We start from the raw sequence: 19,623 nt of genomic DNA, 5'->3' as shown, positions 1-19,623 counted from the left end.
AATTAAGAATAATTAAGTGGCAGGCAATTAGACTGAGGTGGCTCTAGTCCCTGATATCTACTTTTTAAAAAATCTAATTCGGCCAAGCGCAGCGGCTCACACCTGTAAACCCAGCACTTTAGGAGGCCGAGGAGGACGGATCACCTGAGGTCAGGAGTTCGAGACCAGCCTGACCAAAATGGAGAAACTGCCGTCTCTACTAAAAATAAAAAATTAGCCCGGCGTGGTGGCACATGCCTGTAATCCCAGCTACTCAGGAAGCTGAGGTAGGAGAATCGCTTGAACCCGGGAGGCGGACGTTGCACCGAGAGGAGATCGCGCTATTGCACTCCAGCCTGGGCAACAAGAGCAAAACTCCGTCTCAAAAAAAGAAAAAAAAAAAAATCTAATTCAAGTGCATTTTTTTTTGTAAATTATACATTGGGGGAAACAAAACTCAGGCTTAACCAACTATAAACTACAATTAACCTCTGATTATATAAACGGGAAATTTCCATCTTGATTGTACAAACTGAGAAACTACGTAACTGTACATAACCAATTACCGAATTTGGTTTTCTTCATTGTGCACCTTAAAAAAATCTTTCCGTCAAATCCCTTCCATACACCATAAACTACAAACCATAGCTGGGTGCTCTACAATTTTTGAATCACTTTGATTAAATTACTTATTATTTTAGTGGTGACTGCCATAAATTTTTAATAGAAGAAAAGAGGGACTGGAAACCTCACTGGACCAAAGCTCTTCCCATTCAAGAACCCGCATCCGGAGTCAGGATTCTCCCCTGATGCCCCTCCCGTGGTCTCTGCACAATTTGGGAGAGACGCGGCCACGCGGGTGCAGAGCGGCCCAGAGAGGGCTCCAGGCCAGGGCAGAGTCACAGCGCATGGAGGAGACAAGTCGCCCAGGGTCCCGCAGTCAGCGCAGCCGCCATCTTATGGCTGAAGGAGACTGAGGCCGAGATGGGCAAGAAGAACTCCAGGTGCAGATTGTGGAGCTGACTACGGGGAGGCCTGAGTCCCGCCACAGCCACTTCCCACCGGTTCCAATCAGCCCCTTCCCCTTCTCGGGATGTCGGACCCGGCACTCTTACCATTTCTAGGCTGCCGGGGGCACCTGGCATGTTAGCTGAGGATCTTCCAATACCGCAGGTTACAGGGTCACAGAGGCTGAGGACACACAGCAGTGAAGACGAGACCGGGAACTGCGGCTACAACGAGAAACAACGGCCCCGCCACATCTCGGATGCCGCCTTTCCGTTCCAGCTGCATGCCTGATTGGACGGTTCCCAGCCCAGAGTCTCTGATTGGATAATTCTTAAATCCCCGCCTCCTCAGATCCTGAGTGACAAAAAATGTGATCAGATGCTGGACAGAATGAAGACTGATAGGTCGCGCGGTGGCTCGCGCCTGCAATCCCAGCACTTTGGGAGGGAAGCCCAAGCGAGTGGATCACCAGAGGTCGGGAGTTGGAGACCAGCCTGGACAACATGGCAAAACCTCGTCTCTACTAAAAATAAAAATTAGCCAGACGTGGTGGCGGGCGCCCGTAATCCCAGCTACTCCGGAGGCTGAGGCACGAGAATCGCTTGAACTCGGGAGGCGGAGGTTGCAGTGAGCCGAGATCGCAGCACTGCACTCCAGCGTGGGTGACAGAGAGACAGTCTGTCCCCCCCCCCAAAAAAAAAGTAAAGAGTGACAGTCTAGGCTGCAGCCTTTTCAGGCAGGGCTTCTTCCCTGAGCTAAGTAAGCCAGGCCAACCCCAGAGGGTATTTGCATTTAACCTTTTGTATAAGGTCATATTCTTTCATAAATAATGTATTATATGGTTATACACAAATGAAAAGAATATAATAAAAATTATCTAAAAATTTCTGATTTTATGACCTCCCTGACTTCTATTTTTTTCATCAGATTGCCTGAGATTTTAAAAGAAGGCAATCCTCTGAAATAAAATGTGAGCTACATGTGAATTTTAAATTTTCTAGTAGCCAAACTTTAAAAAGAAAAACAAACAAAAAATGTGGTATTTATTGTAGCAATTTAATTAACCCAGTATATCCAAAATATTATCATTTTAATATGTAAGCAAAATGTAAATTATAAATGAAGTGTAGATATTTTTTGGAACTTCATCTTTGAAACTAACTCTGTATTTTACCTTTCCAGCACATCACAGTTTAGACCAGCCACATTCCAGGCACTCAGTCGCCACACATGGCCAGTAGCTGCCACATTGAAGTGCAGCTCTGACCTCGGGAGCGAAGGGCCTGAAAAAACTTTTCTGCCAAAGCTGAAAAAAGAGCCTTTCCCTACCAACATTTCTCTTCAGCTCTGAGGGAGGCACAGATAGTAGCCATAGAAAAATCAGAGGACAGCAAGAAAAAAACAACCACAGGTAGACCACTGCTGGCCACCCATTGTCCACCTTTCTTCCAGAGATCAGAAGGTGAACAAAGGATGATAAGGCCACAGGAGAAGAAATCTCTATGTCTTCAAACCTGTGCACAGTCTTGACCTCCAATGTTTAGATATGAAGAAAACAGATTAAAGGCAAACTTACTTTTCTATTTGTCCTTGGCCCTAATGGTCAGGCCGTGGTTATCTGTTTTCTCCTGTGGTATGGGGGACGGTGTGAGTATAGGCACCAATTACATGCGTACATATCCATATATATTTCTGCATTACTCAGCATTCTCTTACTTGGCATCCAACTTCAAATCAGGGGGAAAAATCAGTACCTATAGGGTGCCCACTGTTAGAAGAGAACTAGTAATCAACTTGTCAATGAATCCTGGCATCCTATCTGCACTGGGTGCATGTATTACTTAGCTATTGCAGCATAACAAATCATTCAAAACTTATTTGCTCATAATTGAGTTGGACAGCTATTTAGGCTGGGCTCAGTGAGGCTGTTCTTTTTGTCTCAGCTGAGCTCCTCCAGACATGTATCTTCAGCTGTTTGTTGAATAGGCAGCTGTGCTTCTGGGGATAAGCTTCTGCTTCTGGGGCTGTCAACAGGGGTACCTTGCTTCTCCTCCCCATGGTATCTTATCCTCCAGCTTGCTGACATCGGCCATTTTTCATGGAAATGGTAGCATTCTGAAAGAAAAACAAGCATTCAAGACCTTTTGAGCCTAGGCCTCAAACTGTTACATTGTCATGTTCACAGGTTTCTACTGCCCTGAGTGAATAAGGCCAGCAAAATCTAGGATTTGGAAAACATCCTGGATCTTGATGGGAACAGCTTTAAAAGCACCTGGCAATGGGCGTGGATACAGAAAAAACTAGAAATTGCTACCATTTTTGAAATCAGTGTCATTCTGCCTTTTTTTTTTTTTTTTTTTTTTTGCATATGTGGTTTATAGAACTCTTTCACATCAAGAATCTTGTCCAAAGACACACAGCTACTAAGTGGCTGGGCTGAGACTCAGGATCAACTCTGTCAGACTCCAAAGCCCATCCACCTCCATAGATGACACTACTAAAGTAGCTGCCCTAGACCCTTGAAATCCTGGAGAGTGACACGTCTACAATAGAGGCCAGATTCCTTTTATTTTAGTTTTATTAATCTATTTAACTTCTTTTGAGATGGGGTCTCACTCTGTCACCCAGGCCGGAGTGCAGTAGTGTAATTTTGGCTCACTGTAACATCCTCCTCCCATGTTCAATTAATTCTCCTGCCACAGCCTTTCAAGTAGCTGGGATTTCAGGTGCTTGCCATCACACCTGACTAATTTTTGGGTTTTTAGTAAAGACAGGGTTTCACCATGTTGGCCAGGCTGATCTCAAACTCCTGCCCTCAAGTAATCTGCCTGCCTCGGCCTCCCAGGGTTCTGGGATTACTGGCGTGAGCCACTGCAGCCAGCCCACATTCCTTTTACATTTCTGCCAATATAGTACTGTTTATCATTGGGAATAATCCTGTCAAGAATTTGCAGAAGTGCACAGTGGCTCACACCTGTAATCCTAGCATTTTGGGAGGCTGACATGGGAGAATAACGTGAGCTCGAGTTCAAGTTCAGCCAACATAGTAAGAATCTGTCTTCATGAATAAAAATTTAAAAATTAGCCAGACATGGTGGTGCATGCCTGTAACCCCAGCTACTCAGGTGGCAGATGCAGAAGCAGAAGGATCGCTTCAGCCTGGAAGGTCAAGCTGCAGTGAGCCATGTTTGGATACACCACTGCACTCCAGCCTGGGGGACAGAGTAAGACCTTGTCTCAGAAAAAAAGAAAGAAAAAGAAAGAAAGAAATTGCAGAAGCACTTTAAAAAGACATAGAATGCTTTATATTTGTAGCTGATGGATAAGTTTAGAAAATCAAATGCTGCCAACAACAGATTATTTATTTTTCATCATAGAAAAAAATGGAAAACTTTTAAAATGAAAATACTGTAGAAAAATTAAATTTAAAGAGTTTAAATGGGCAAAGAATGATTTGCAAATTGGGCAGCCTGTGGAGCCAGAGTAGGCTCAGAGAGACTGCAGCATAGCCACATGGTGGAAAAAGATTTATGGACAGAAAAAGCAAAGTAACATACAGAAAATGGGGATGAGATACAGAAACAGCCAGATTGATTACAGCTTGAGATCTGCCTTACTCGAACATGGTTTAAACAGCTGATGTCCTTTTATTGCCAAAAACACAGTAGTTGGTACAAGAGTGGGTTACAGTCTATTTACATATCAAGTTAGGTTTCAGTTAGTTACGTACAGAGAACCTATTGACAAAAATTAAACAGAAAAGAAGGCAGCTTTAGGCTATAATTGATTTAATAATTTCTCCTTTTTGGTCATCTTCTCAATTTTGAGAGACAGACCAAAACTTTAGTCATTGATAGCATCAGTCACCATCAAAAGTGTACTTATTTAGTCTCAAATCCCACTGTGAAATAGCAGAACTGTGGGTTTTGTAAAGTAAAAACAAGGACTTCAGGTTATTATTTTCAAAAAGAATTACAGTAGAAAGGAACTCCTTGTGTTAAAATCTGCTGTTTACAGAAGAAAACAAAACCGGAACTGCTTTGGGATCACCTATTTCCTTACATTTTTAGTTTATATCACATTTAGCATGAGTGACTCCACAGAATAATGGATTTAAAAAAATTATCAGATAATTTCCTCACGCTTTTTTCCAGATGATTTTATTCTCTACCAGAGGTGTTTTTCTTTTTAATCATTGGTTCTTTTTGCTTGACATCATACAATACGTATTATTTTATTTCAAGCTTGTCTTATCTGGTAGGTTTATGAGATACATCCAGGTTGTGTGATTTAGTAGTTCATTTTTTTCTGTGGCTGGGTGGTATTCTCTTGTATGAATGAGATATAATTTGTTCATCTATATTTCTAGTGATGGATATTTAGGCTGTTCCCTGCTTTAAGCTATTATGACTAAAAGCTCTATAAACATTCTTGTACAAATACTTCTTGGTATATAATTAAATTCCTTTAATAGCATTTAAGTGACACCTCCTTACATTTCTTAGTGGTTTCTCCAGGGATAACTATACGCATCTGTAACATATCACGATCTACCTAGAGTTTATACTGTACTATTTTAATAAATGTAAAATATGAAAACCTTGCTGTTGAAGAGTTACAATTACTTCCTTTTATTCTTTATGCTATTCATATATTTTACATCTACACATATATCTCACAATACTGTGTTATAATTTTTCCTTAAATAGTCATAAGTCTTATAGAGAAATTGAGAGGAAATAGTATTTATAAATATTTGGAGGTAGATACTTTGGGGCTATTACTTTGGGGCTATTTATAAATATTTGGGGCAGATACTTTGGGGCTAACAGAAACACTGTTTCTCCTTTAAATTTTATCCACAATGTTTGCATTTTTAAGTACATGTTGTCTACAGTAATTATTACTGTGGTGTCTTAGTGGTGATTTTCTATTTTGCATTATCTTCTACATTGATTAGTATAGTTGGAATTTTGTAAAGAAAAAATTTTTCTTTTTTTCGACTATTTTCTTTCTTTCTTTCTTTCTTTCTTTCTTTCTTTCTCTCTTTCTTTCTTTCTTTCTTTCTTCTTTCTTTCTTTCTCTTTCTCTCTTTCTCTTTTTGAGATGGAATTTCATTCTTGTTGTCCAGGCTGGAGTTTAATGTCATGATCTCAGCTCACTGCAACCTCCACCTCCCAGGTTCAAATGATTCTCCTGCCTCAGACTCCCAAGTAGCTGGGATTACAGGCATACACCACCACGCCCGGCTAATTTTGCATTTTTGGTAGAGACGGGGTTTATTCATGTTGGTCAGGCTGGTCTCGAACTCCCAACCTCAGGTGATCCACCCTCCTCAGCCTCCCAAAGTGCTGGGATTACAGGCATGAACCGTGGCGACTGGCCTTCTTTTTTTCTTATTTGTATTTTTCTCTATCTTTATGGATTCATGGATTTTTTTTTTAATTCTCTGGGTGTTAATCCAATGCTAATAATGTTTATTGTGTTTTTCACATTTTTCCAGCTTGGGCTCCTGGGAAGTCTTTCAGGTTGATTTTCTCTGACATGGCTGCTTCTGTTGTTCATAAAGCACTTTTAAACTTTTTAGCTTAACAATACTCTACCTTAACTTGGATTTTCCACTCCAGTGCTAGAATTGTCTATTATTACAAGTAGTCTTGCTTTTTTTGTTGAAGAATAGTACTTAGAAACCATGATATGAGAGCTAGGTGTGCTCATTAATACTGGGGTGTCACTGCTTCTGCTACCTCTCAGCAAACAGAGTTTGGAAAGGTACATATTAATATTGACTCCTGTATGAACACATCTCTCTCTTTCTGTCTCTCTCAATAGATATGTTATGATACATGCATTTATCAAAATATTCTCAACTCCATTCTAGAATTCTCTTTTTTTTCAACTTCAGAGAGATGCAGGCACTAATTATATTTATTTATGTATATATATATACACAAACATATAGAGTGCTTTTAAAAATTGCTAGTCTATATGCTTATAGACAAGCAATACATACCAGAACACAATGTTTGTGTTCAGTTCTTGAGTCTTGCAGTATTTAATCAAAATAGTGTTATTCAAAGTGATTTACACCAAGCCCTTTCATTCCAACCTTCTTCAATAGGGTTAGATGATACATTTCTAGTAAGGGTAAACTCTTCTTTTTACTCCCTGCATTTTATCTGAATTTTCCCCCAATCCTTGTTTTTTCTAATTTTCGGAGAGGAAAATTTATTCTTTGTGATGTACAGTTCCATAGGTTTTGGAAACTGTCTAGAGTCACATAGCCATCTTCACAGTACCACACAGAACTGTTTCATTGCCCCCAAAATTATCCGATGCTTCCTATTTGTAGTTAAGTCTACCCTCATCTATTCTTTGGCAATCGGTGATTATTCTCTTTTTATTCTTCTTCTTTTGTAGGGAGGTCTATGTTGCCCAGTCTGTTTTCAAAATCCTGGGCTCAAACAGCCCTCTCACCTCAGCCTCCCAAAGTGCTGAGATTATACACTTGAGCCATCAAGTCTGGCCTGATTATTATCAATCCTTATAATTTTATTTTTCTACAATGCCATATACTTGGATTATATAATCTGTAAACTTTGGATTTTACTTTCTTCAATTAAAGAAATGCATTTGTGACTTATCTATACTGTGATGTCGATCAATAGTTTTTTTTTTTTATTGACAACTGGATTCTATTGTAGGTATGCACTGGTTTGTTTATTCATTCACCTGTTGAGAAGCATCTGGTTTACATCTAGCTTTTTGCAATTACAAATAAAGTGAGCAATAGACATCCACAAAAAGTTTCATTTCAGCATTAGTTTTCAGTTTAGCAATCACCTAGCAGTGGGATGTCTTGGTAACATAATAAGTGTATGCTCAACTTTATAATAAGCCACTAAACTATTTTCCAAAGCTACTCTACCATTTCATATTTCTGGATCTATTTAATCCAAATTTTCCTTGACGGTCTTTGAAATTTTTCTTTTCATGATTGCCATTATCATAATTGTGTGCTATCTCATTCTTATTCATGCTTTATTTTTTTCCATTTCTGTTGGGAAACCCGAATTTTATAATCAATGCAGAAAGAAATGTATAAGATGCTTAGGGATTAGCCTTGGATTCTGGAAACTGACTTCCAGAAATCTGCTATGCAATTAGAGCTTTACAAACATTAAAAAAAATTATAGTTTATTCTCTGTGGTTTTCTTTTTCTTTCTTTCTTTCTTTTCTTTTTTTCTGAGAGACAAGTTCTTGCTCTGCTGCCCAGGCTGGAGTGCTATGGCGCGATCTCCACTCGCTGCAACATCTGCCTTTCAAGTTCAAGCGATTCTAATGCCTCAGCCTACCGAGAACCTGGTATTACAGGCAAATGCCACCACGCCCAGCTAATTTTTGTATTTTTAGCAGAAACAGCGTTTTGTCATGTTGGCCAGGCTGGTCTCAAACTCCTAACCTCAAGTAATCCACCTGCCTTGGCCTTCTTTTTCTTTCTTTCTTTTAAGAAAGATTCTCTCTCAGCCAGGAAGGAATGCAGTGGCATGACTGCAGCTCACTGCAGCCTCAACCATCTGGGCTCAAGCAGTTTTCTCACCTCAGCCTTCTGAGTATCTGGGACCCCACTCATGTGTTGCCATGCTCAGCTAATTTATTACTGTTATTTTTAGAGGTGAGGTCACACTATGTAGCCCAGGCTGGTCTCAAACTCCTGAGCTAAAGTAATCCTCCCACCTCGGCCTCCCAAAATGCTGGAATTACAGGCAGGTGCCATCACATCCACATTGATGTTTTATTTTGTATATCAAAATATGAAAAATAGCATTGATGTCCACAAATAGACTCCAAGAAAATGTTATACATATTAAAAAGTAATTTCCAAAGCAAATACTAAAATTGAAAGCAATTGAAATAAATAAAAATGACTAAATAAGATATAGATAATATGACCAGAAAGAGAGAAGGTTAGTTTTTCTGACTTTGTTTTTTTCCAGCATCATTTATTAAATAGGGAATATTTTCCCCATTGCTTGTTTCTATCAGGTTTGTCAAATACCACATGGTTGTAGACGTGTGGTCTTATTTCTGAGGTCTCTATTTTGTTTCACTGGTCAATGTGTCTGTTTTTCTTTTTACCAGTACCATGCTGCTTTGGTTACTATAGCCTTGTTGTATAGTTTGAAGTCAAGTAGCATGATGCCTCCAGCATTGTTCTTTTCACTTAGAATTTTCTTGGCTACACAGGCTCTTTTTTCGTTCCACATGAATGTTAAAGTAGTTTTTTCTAGTTCTGTGAAGAACATCAATGGTAGTTTGATGGGAATAGCACTGAATGTATAAATTACTTTGGGAAGTACAGCCATTTTCATAATATTGCTTCTTCCTATCCATGAGGATGAAATTTTTTCCATTTGTATTTGTCCTCTCTTATTTCTTTGAGCAGTAGTTTGTAGTCCTTTTTGAAGAGGTCCTTCACATCCCTTGTTAGCTGTATTCCTAGGTATTTTATTTTCTTTGTAGCAATTGTGAATGGGAGTTCATGCATGATTTCACAATCTGCTTGTTTATTGTTGGTACTTGTGATTTTTGCACATTGATTTTGTATCTAGAGACTTTGCTGAAGTTGCTTATTAGCTTAAGGAGCTTTTGGGCTGAGACAATGGGATTTTCTAGATATAGCATCATGTCATCTGCTGAGACAATTTGACTTCCTCTCTTCCTATTTGAATACCCTTTATTTCTTTCTTTGACCTGATTTTCCTGGTCAGAACTTAAAATACTACATTGAATAGGAGTGGTGAGAGAGGGCATTTTGTCTAGTGCTGATTTTCCAGAATTCTTCCAGGTTTTGCCCATTCAATATGATATTGGCTGTGGGTTTGTCATAAATAGCTCTTATTATTTTGAGGTATTCTTTTTCAATACTTAGTTTATTGAGAGTTGTTAACATGAAGGGATGTTGAATTTTGTTTGTTTGTTTGTTTTTTTGTTTGTTTGAGACAGAGTCTCACTCTGTTACCCAAGCTGGAATGCAGTGGCATGGTCTTAACTCACTGCAACCTCTGCTTTTTGGGTTCAAGGGATTCTCTTGCATCAGCCTCAGAGTAGCCTCCAGAGTAGCTGAGATTACAGGCCCCCACCACCATGCCCGGCTAATTTTTGTATTTTTAGTAGAGATGGGGTTTCACCATGTTGATCAGGCTGGTCTCAAACTCCTGATCTTGTGATCCACCTGCCCCAGCCTCCCAAAGTGCTGGGAGTACAGGTGTGAGCCATCGCGCCCAGCCAAGGAATGTTAAATTTTATTGAAGACTTTATTATTAGTATTATTATTTTATTTTTTTGAGAGGGAGTCTCGCTCTGTCACCCAGGCTAAAGTGCAATGGCACAATCTCAGCTCACCACAACCTCCACCTCCTGGGTTCAAGTGATTCTCCTGCCTCAGCCTCCCAAGTAGCCAGGATTACAGGTGCACACCACCACCCCTGGCTAATTTTTGTATTCTCAGTAGAGATGGGGTTTCACCATATTGGTCAGGCTGGTCTTGAACTCCTGACCTTGTGATCCACCCACTTCGGCCTCCCAAATTGCTGGGATTACAGCTGTGAGCCATCATGCCCAGCCCTTACTGAAGACTTTTACTGCATCTATTGAGATAATCATGTGGTTTTTGTCATTGGTTCTGTTTATGTGATAGCTTACATTTATTGATTTGTGTATGTTAAATGAGCTTTGCATCCCAGTGATGAGGCCGACTAGTTTGTAGTGGATAAGCTTTTTGATGTGCTGCTGGATTTGGTTTGCCAGTATTTTATTGAGGATATTCACATCAATGTTCTTCAGAGATATTGGCCTGAAATTTTCTTTTTTTGTTGTGTCTCTGCCAGGTTTTGGCATCAGGATGATGCTGGCCTCATAAAATGAGAAGGGAGGAGAGTCTCTCCTTTTTAATTCTTTGGAATAGTTCCAGAAGAAATGGTACCAGCAATATAGCAGTTATTAGGAAATTATTTTAGTCACTTAGGAAGTGTAAAAATGTTCTCAGTGAAATTTTTCTTTAATAGAAATCAGCGAAAAACCATCTCTTTTCTAAAGTAAAGCAGCCTGAAAAGTTAAGCTGCAAGCATAGATAAGCAAGCTAGAACCCTGCATAGATGAATGTGGGCAGCTGTACTGAAAGCCAGGTCCACCCAATATGGCAATTCCCCCTTCCTTTTCTTTGTCCCCTCGTGTGCAGTTGTCATGGAGCCAGCCAGGTAGAGGCCAAATTTGCATAATAAAAGATTGGGGTGGGAAGGCAAGTTTTTTTGCAGGTTATGTAAATGGTACACCTGGTCAAACCAATCTTTTGAACCCCATGTAAATCAATCACCCCCTCTTCAAGCCTCTTTAAAAAATCAATTGCATCCTGGAAACCTTGGGTGCCCCACTTTCTCTGCATGAGAAAGCTCTCTCTCTCCCTCTCTTCCTTCTTTCTTTCATCGATTAAACTTTCTGCTCTTTAAACACACTCCAAGTGTGTGTGTCTGTGTCATTAACCTTCTCAGCATTAGATGATGAACCCTGGGTATTTACCCCAGACAACAATGCTGCTACACCAGCTCCTTTTTTTACCTCTGGTAGAATTCAACCATTAGTCCATCTGGTTCTGGGCTTTTTGTGTGTGTTTTTTTGGTTGGTAGGCTATTTATTACTGCCTAAATTTCAGAACTTAGTTGGTCTTTTCAAGGATTTGACTTCTTCCTCGTTTAGTCTTGGGAGGGTTTATGTGTCCAGAAATTGATCCATTTCTTCTAGATTTTTTAGTTTATTTGCATAGAGGTGTTTATAGTATTCTCTGTTAGTAGTTTACACTTTTGTGGGGTCACTGGTGATATCCTATTTATCATTTTTTATTGGGTTTGATTCTTCTCTCTTTTATTCTTTATTAGTCTAGCTAGTGGTCTACGTATTTTATTAATTTCTTCAAAAAAGCCAGCTCCTGGGCCAGCCATGGTGGCTCATGCCTGTAATCCCAGCATTTTGAGAGGCAGATAAGCTGAGGTCAGGAGTTCGAGACCAGCCTGCCCAACAGAGTGAAACCCCGTCTCTCCTAAAAATATAAAAATTAGCCAAGCTTGGTGGTGCATACCTGTAATCCCAGCTACTCAGGAGGCTGAGGCAGGAAAATCATTTGAACCCAGGAGGCCAAGGTTGCAGTGAGCCAAGATCTTGCCACTGCACTGCAGCCTGGGCAACAAGTGTGAGACTCCGTCTCAAAAAACAAAACAAAACAAAGCAAAACAAAACAAAACAAAAATCCAACTCCTGAATTCATTGATCTTTTGAAGGTTTTTCGTGTCTGTATCTCCTTATCTTCCTCAGTTTTGTTCTGATCTTAGTCATTTCTTATCCTCTGCTAGCTCTTAAATTTATTTGCTCTTGCCTCTCTAGTTCTTTTAGTTGTAATGTTAGAGTGTTGATTTGAGATCTTTCTAGCTTTCTAATGTAAGCATTTAGTGCTATAAATTTCCCTCTTAACACTGCTGTAGCTGCATCCCAGAGATTCTGGTACATTGTTTTTTTGTTCTCATTGACTTTAAAGAACTTCGTGATTTCTGCCTTAATTTCACTTTGTGATTTCTGCCTTAATTTCATTATTTACCCAGAAGTCATTCAGAAGCAGGTTGTCCAATTCCCATGTAGTTGTGTAGTTTTGAGTGAGTTTCTTAATCTTGAGTTTTAATTTGATTGCACTGTGGTCTGAGAGACAGTATCATATAATTTGAATCCTTTTACATTTTCTGAAGAGTGTTTTACTTCCAATTATATGATTAATTTTAGAGTAAGTTCCATGTGGCACTGAGAAGAATGTATATTCTGTTGTTTTGGGGTGGAGAGTTCTGTAAATATCTATCAGGCCCACTTGATCCAGAGCTGTGTTTAAGTCCTGAATATTCTTATTAATTTTCTTTCTCATTGATCTAATATTGATAGTGGGGTGATAATGTCTCCCTGTATTATTGTATGGAAGTCTAAGTCTCTTTGTAGGTCTCCAAGAACTTGTTTTATGAATCTGTGTGCACCTGTATTGAATGCCTATATATTTAGGATAGGTAGCTCTTCTTGTTGAATTGATTCCTTTATAATTATTAAAGGAGGAGACCACCCCTCATATTGTCTTATACCCAATTTCTGCCTCCAAAGAAAGAAGAAGTAAAAACTAAAAGGCAGAAATGAAATCCACAGGCAGACATCCCAGTGCCGTGCCCTGGGCCTGGTTAAAGTTTGACGCCTGACCTAACTGGTTATGTTATCTATAGATTCCAGACATTGTATGGAAAAGCACTGTGAAAATCCCTGTCTTGTTCTGTTCCATTCTGATTAATGGTACATTCAGCCCCCAGTCACATACCCCCTGCTTGCTCAATTGATCACGACCCTCTCACTCTGAACCACTTACAGTTGTAAGCCCTTAAAAGGACAGGAACTGCTTACTCGGGGAGCTTGGTTTTTGGAGACGTGAGTCTTGCTGAAGCTCCCAGCTGAATAAAGCCCTTCCTTCTTTAACTTGGTGTCTGAGGGGTTTTGTCTGTGGCTTTTCCTGCTACATTTCTTGGTTCCCTGACTGGGAAGTGAGGTGATTAATGGATGGACCATTGAGGCAGCCCCTTAGGTGGCTTAGGCCTGCCCTGTGGAGCATCCCTGCGGGGGACTCCGGCCAGCTTGAGTGACGTGGATCCTGAGAGTGTTCCTGGGTAGGCATTTGCCCCGGTGGAATGCCTTGTCAGAGCGGTGCAAGGCAGGCCCCCACGGAGGATCAATGCAGTGGCTGAACACTTGGAAGGAACTGGCACTTGGAGTCCAGACATCTGAAACTTGGTAAGACTGGTCTTTGTAACTTGCCTACTCCATTTGAGTGGAAGTGTGGCCTGATCACCCACAATGTGCCTGTACCAGCACTTTGGTTTTTGTTTTTGACTTGATTTGGATTGCTCAATACTTTGGTTTTGGTTTTGACCTGGCTTGGATTTCTTGATACTCTGATTTTGGTTTTGATTCTGGTTTGGTGTAAACTGTAAAAGTATGTGTGTGCCCTTTTAACCCGTTCTTTGTTTTGTGGTATGCGTGTGGTGTGAGCGTGGTGTCTTATCTCAAGAAAGCATGGGTCAGGCACAAAGTAAGCCCACCCCACCAGGAACTACGTTGAAAAATTTCAAGAAAGGATCTAAGGGAGGCTATGGAATACTATGACAGCAGGAAAACTTAAAACTTTGTGTAAGATAGACTGGTCAGCATTAGAGGTGGGTTGACTATCAGAAGAAAGCCTGGACAGGTTCCTTGTTACAAAGGTATGGCACAAGGTAACCTGTAAGCCAGGACACCCAGACCGGTTCCTGTACATAGACACTTGGTTACAACTGGTTTTAGACACCCCCCAACCCACAGTGGTTGAGAGAACAGCAGCATAAGCAGCTTGCAGAGGCAAGGAAAGACCAGCGGAGAGAGAGAGAGAGAGGAAAGAGACAGAGAGAAAAAGAGGCAAAGAGAGAGAGGAAAAGACAGAGAGGAAGAGACGAAGAGACAAAGAGGGAGTCAAGAAGAGAGAGAGAGAAAGAGAGAGGCAGAGAGAGAGGAAGAGACAAAGGCAAAAGGAAAGTCAAAGAGAGAGAGAGACAGAAAGTCAAACATAATTGATAATTGAAGGTCTTCTCCATGACCCTACAACACTCCAATACCACCTTGTAAGTGTAAACAAGGGCGTAGTCTGAAAGCACTGAGGCCCCCAACAACCTGTAGCCTTCCTATCAAAAATCCTTAACCCAGTAACCCACAGATGGCCCAAATGCATTCAATCTGTAGTGGCAACTGCTTTGCTAACAGAAGAAAGTAGAAAAATAACTTTTAGAGGAAACCTCATTGTGAGCACACCTCACCAGTTCAGAAGTATCCTGAGTTAAAAAAAAAAAAAAAAAAAGACTTAACATTAACCACTGAAAATTCACTTAACCCAGCAGGTTTCCTAACAGGGGATCTAAATCTTAATTACCATACAAAAGTCCAACCAGACCTAGGAGGAACTCCCTTCAGGACAGGATGATAGATGTTTCCTACTGGGTAATTGAAAAAAAGAAAGGCATCTATACCAATTTTAAGTTAATTTGGACTAAACAAGGTCTTATTAATAGCAAAGGATAGTTGGAATCTCAAATTTACAAGGTTTTCAACAAAAGTAAAGTTTGCTAAAAGTTAATAGTGTAACACGTATTATAGTAACTTTTAATCTTGTGGCCTTAGACAGTCTGGTCCACAGACATAAAGGAAGTTTGCTTTTTGAAAAGAATGGTTGTCATCTTAAAAAAAAAAAAAGGGAAAAAAAGGGGGGGCAGAATTTATGTAAAAAGAATGTTTTATGGTAAATTATTGTCCTGAAACAAATTAACTGGTTGTTTAAAGAAAGAAATGTTTGTAATAAGTCAGAAAGTTGAGGCATGTCAAAGAATTATCTGCAAAAGTCATGAAAGAGAAAAAAGTTATAAAAAAGAAATTATGCAAGAAATGTTGTATAATTTAAAAGTAATTAGGCCTCCTGAGTACTATTGAAGAAACAGTTTATGTGCGAGGTGTATAAGGAAACTAAAATATACCTTTGGTAAAAGGATTATAAAGAGGCATAAGATTGTAAATTTTTACCTACATTGAAAGGTTAAAAAAATTTGTTTTGAAGTTTTAAGCAAGTTTTAAAATGTTAATTATAAAGAAAAATCTGTGTGTAAACATTAGCTAAAGTTAAAGGGGTATCATCCAGTTTTTCTGTGAACTGGACATTAAAGTAAAAACACAACAGATTTTTCTTAAAGCACTAACCTGCTCTTTAAGAAAGATTATAAAAGGTTAAAAAGAGTCTATAAAAATCTTACCTTGTGGTCTGACACTAAAAATTGAATAAACATGTCTACAAAGTTTTATTAAAACTAAATTTAACATTAATAACACGCTAATATAAAGGTGACATTTAGCTTATCTGGTATAAAAATCATACAGGAAGCATTGTCAACTATAAAATGGTGTTTGGCTTCTTTGGTCTAAAAACTAATGAAAATAGATGCTAAAGGAAATTTCTCAGTAAAAGGCACCAAGGACTATAAAGTCTTCTGCTGATGGACTTTTAAAACAAAAAGGTCAATTTAAAAAAAAGGTCAGTTTCTTAAAAATCATATACTTGGTTTATCTTCCACTTTCCCTTCCCTCAAAACTAAAAGTCTTTTAGCACATGTACCACCCCAAGAATTTCCGGCAAACCAGCACCAGCCTGAAGATCACGTTCTTATCAAAGGGTGAAAAGAAAGGAAACTCAAGCCAGCCTAGGAAGGACCCTACTTTGTGCTGTTAACCACCAAGACTGCTGTTTGTACAGTGAAAAAATGATGGACTCATCACACCCGAGTCAAGAAAGCACCACCCCCTCCAGAGTCATGGGCCATAGTCCCAGGGTAAAACCCTACCAAACTAAAGCTAAGAAAAATTTAACTCTTTCATCTATTCTATTACACTTTCTTCTTTCCTTGCTCTATTGCTGACCTTCTAGGGCTATTAACATAACCAAGTCAATTTCGCCTCAAGTTATTGCCTTTAATGCTTGCCTTGTTATACCCTGTGGGGACTTGCCAAGTCAAAGACAGCTCTCTACTTCAGAAAAGTACCTCTGTCCCTCCTGACTCTCCTCAGACTGGGCATTAGTAAATTAGGACCATTTAATCTGGGGAAATTTTGATAAAGACTCCAATGTCAACCAGGATTCTTGGCCCCCAATGTAGAGCTTTTATGCCGTAGCTGGTCCAACTTTCTGTGGACCACTAAAGAGCAAGGATGGACTGCCCCAACAAGTTTTTGTAACTTCCTAAAATCATACATTCATTTTACTAGAGGATCATAGAAGTTAAAGACTTAAACTTTGGCAATTAAGACAGGATACCAAGATGCAAATGCCTGGTTGGAATGGATCAAATATTCCATCCACACATTAAACAAAAACAATTGTTATGCTTGAGCACATGGCAGGCCAGAGGGCCAGATTGTCCCCTTTCCACTAAGGTGGTCCTCCAGGTGACCAGGCATGGGCTGTATGGTAGCTGTTTTCCAGCATTCTATAGCCTGGAGTAATAAGTCATGCCAAGCTCTCTCTGCTATATCCCAAAGTCTGGCACCCTGTGGGTCTGCCCCCAAGGGCCATCCAGCTTCCATCTCCCAACACTAAGTTCACTTTGCATCTCTCATGATAGGGAGGAAACTTAGCATTCCTTGGAAACCTGAAGGGATGTACTGAGCTTAAGAATTTTCAAGAGCTTATCAATCAGTCAGCCCATTGTTCATCCTGGCATGGATGTGAAAGGAGCCGGGCACATTCCTCAGCCCCGGGCTCAAAACAAACAAGCCCAGTACAAACACATCCCATCTTCTCATCTCACCACATATCGCCATATATCTCTCAAACTTCCGGAGCCCAGTACAAACACCACCAGGAAAGTCTCCGATAAGGGGACAGCCATTCAAAGTTTTACTGAAAAAGCGGGAACCAAAAGAATTCCTTTGTTCCCCTGTAACTCTCAGGCTATAAAAAGCAAACACTCGCATTGTTCAGGGCCCTCTTGTATGCTGTGGAATGGAGGGACCAGGTTCGAACTTGTAGTAAAGATTCTTGCCGCTTGGCTTTGACTCTGGACTCTGGTGGTCTTCTTTGGGGAACTAATGGTCTGGACATAACAGATGTGTGGTGGTATTGTGGTGGACCTTTACTGGGCACTCTGCCGAATAACTGGAGTGGAATTTGTACTTTAGTCCAATTGGCTATCCCTTTCACCCTGGCATTTCATCAGCGAGAGGGAGGAAAAATAAGACACCATAAAGTGAGAGAAGCCCCTTATGGGTCTTTCTACTCTCACATCTATTTAGATGCAATTGGAGTCCCACGGGGAATACCAGATCAATTTAAAGCTTGAAATCAAATAGCTGCAGGATTTGAGCCAATATTTTGGTGGACGACACTTAATAAAAATGTAGATTGGATAAACTACTTCTATTATAACCAACAGCAATGAGCTTTTCATGAGTTAAAAGAAAAACTGATGTTGGCCCCAGCCCTGGGGCTACCTGACTTGACAAAACCCTTTACACTCTATGTGTCAGAAAGAAAAAAAATGGCAGTTGGAGTTTTAACCCAGGCTGTGGGGTCCTGGCCAAGGCCAGTGGCCTATCTCTCAAAACAACTAGATGGTGTTTCCAAAGGCTGGCCCCCATGTCTAAGGGCCCTGGCAGCAACCCCACATATTGTCTTTTGCCCAATTTCTGCCTCCAAAGAAAGAAGAAGTAAAAACTAAAGGCAGAAATGAAATCCACAGGCAGACAGCCTGGTGTCTCACCTTGGGCCTGGTTAAAGATTGACCCCTAACCTAATTGGTTACGTTATCTAAAGATGCCAGACATTGCACGGAAAAGCATTGTGAAAATCCCTGTCCTGTTCTGTTCCATTCTGATTACCAGTGCATGCAGTCCCCAGTCACGTACCCCCTGCTTGCTCAATTGATCATGACCCTCTCATACGGACCGCCTTAGAGTTGTAAGCCCTTAAAAGAGACAGGAATTGCTCACTGACAGAGCTCGGTTTTTGGAGACATGAGTCTTGCTGAAGCTCCCGGCCGAATAAAGCCCTTCCTTCTTTAACTCCGTGTCTGAGGGGTTTTGTCTGCGGTATGTCTTGCTACCTTATGTAATGCCCTTCTTTGCTTTTTTTGGTCTTTGTTGGTTTAAAGCCTGTTTTGTAGGAAACTAGAATTGCCACCCCTGCTTTTTTCTGCTTTCCACTTGCTTAGTAAATTTTCCTTTTTTTTTTTTTATTTTGGGCATATGTGTGTCTTTCCATGTGAAACGAGTCTCTTGAATACAGCACACCAATAAATCTTTACTCTTCATCCAATTGGCCAGTCTATATCTTTTAATTGGTCCATTTAACCCATTTACATCTAACGCTAATATTGTTATGTGTGAAGTTGATCCTATCATCATGATGCTAGCTGGTTATTTTGCACACTAGTTGATGCAGATTATTCACAGTGTCATTGATCTTTGTATTTCAGTGTGTCTTTGCAGTGGCTGGTATGGGTGTTTTTTTTTTTTTTTCCATATTTAGTGCTTCTTTCAGGAGTTCTAGCAAGGCTGGCCTTGTGGTGATGAATTCTCTCAGCATTTGCTTGTCTGAAAAGGATTTTATTACTCCTTTGCTTATGAAGCTTAGTTTGCCTGGATATAAATTCTGGGTTGAAAATTAGTTGATTCCAGAATGTTAAATATTGGCCCCCCACTCTCTTCTGCTTGTAGAGTTTCTGCTGAGAGATCTGCTTTTAGTCTGATAGACTTCCCTTTGTAGATGACCTGACTTCTCTCTCTGGCTGACCTTAGCATTTCTTCCTTCATTTTGACCCTGGAGAATCTGATGATTATATATCTTGGGGTTGATCTTCTCATGAAGTATCATACTGAGGTTCTCTGTATTTTCTAATTTTGAATGTTGGTCTGTCTTTCTAGGTTGGGGAATTTCTCCTGGATGATCTCCTGAAGTGTGTTTTCCAGCTTGGTTTCATTCTCCCCATCTCTTTC

General features: G+C 40.1%; 1 protein-coding gene across 1 annotated transcript in view; it reads right to left on the bottom strand.

The window, feature by feature from the left end:
- The window catches only part of LOC101147715 (zinc finger protein 729), a 36,015-nt gene extending 34,769 nt beyond the window's left edge, over positions 1–1,246 (bottom strand). Inside the window, exon 1 of the mRNA XM_019014857.4 lies at positions 1,095–1,246. Coding sequence (XP_018870402.2) covers positions 1,095–1,124 — 30 coding nt within the window. The 5' untranslated portion in view covers positions 1,125–1,246. The remainder of the gene's footprint in view (positions 1–1,094) is intronic.
- Between the last annotated feature and the right edge of the window lie 18,377 nt (positions 1,247–19,623).

The sequence above is a fragment of the Gorilla gorilla genome, chromosome 20, assembly GCF_029281585.2.
Source record: "Gorilla gorilla gorilla isolate KB3781 chromosome 20, NHGRI_mGorGor1-v2.1_pri, whole genome shotgun sequence".
NCBI classification, from domain to species: domain Eukaryota; kingdom Metazoa; phylum Chordata; class Mammalia; order Primates; family Hominidae; genus Gorilla; species Gorilla gorilla.
Note: the sequence above shows the minus strand (reverse complement) of the source record. Positions and strands in the feature narration are given on the sequence as shown.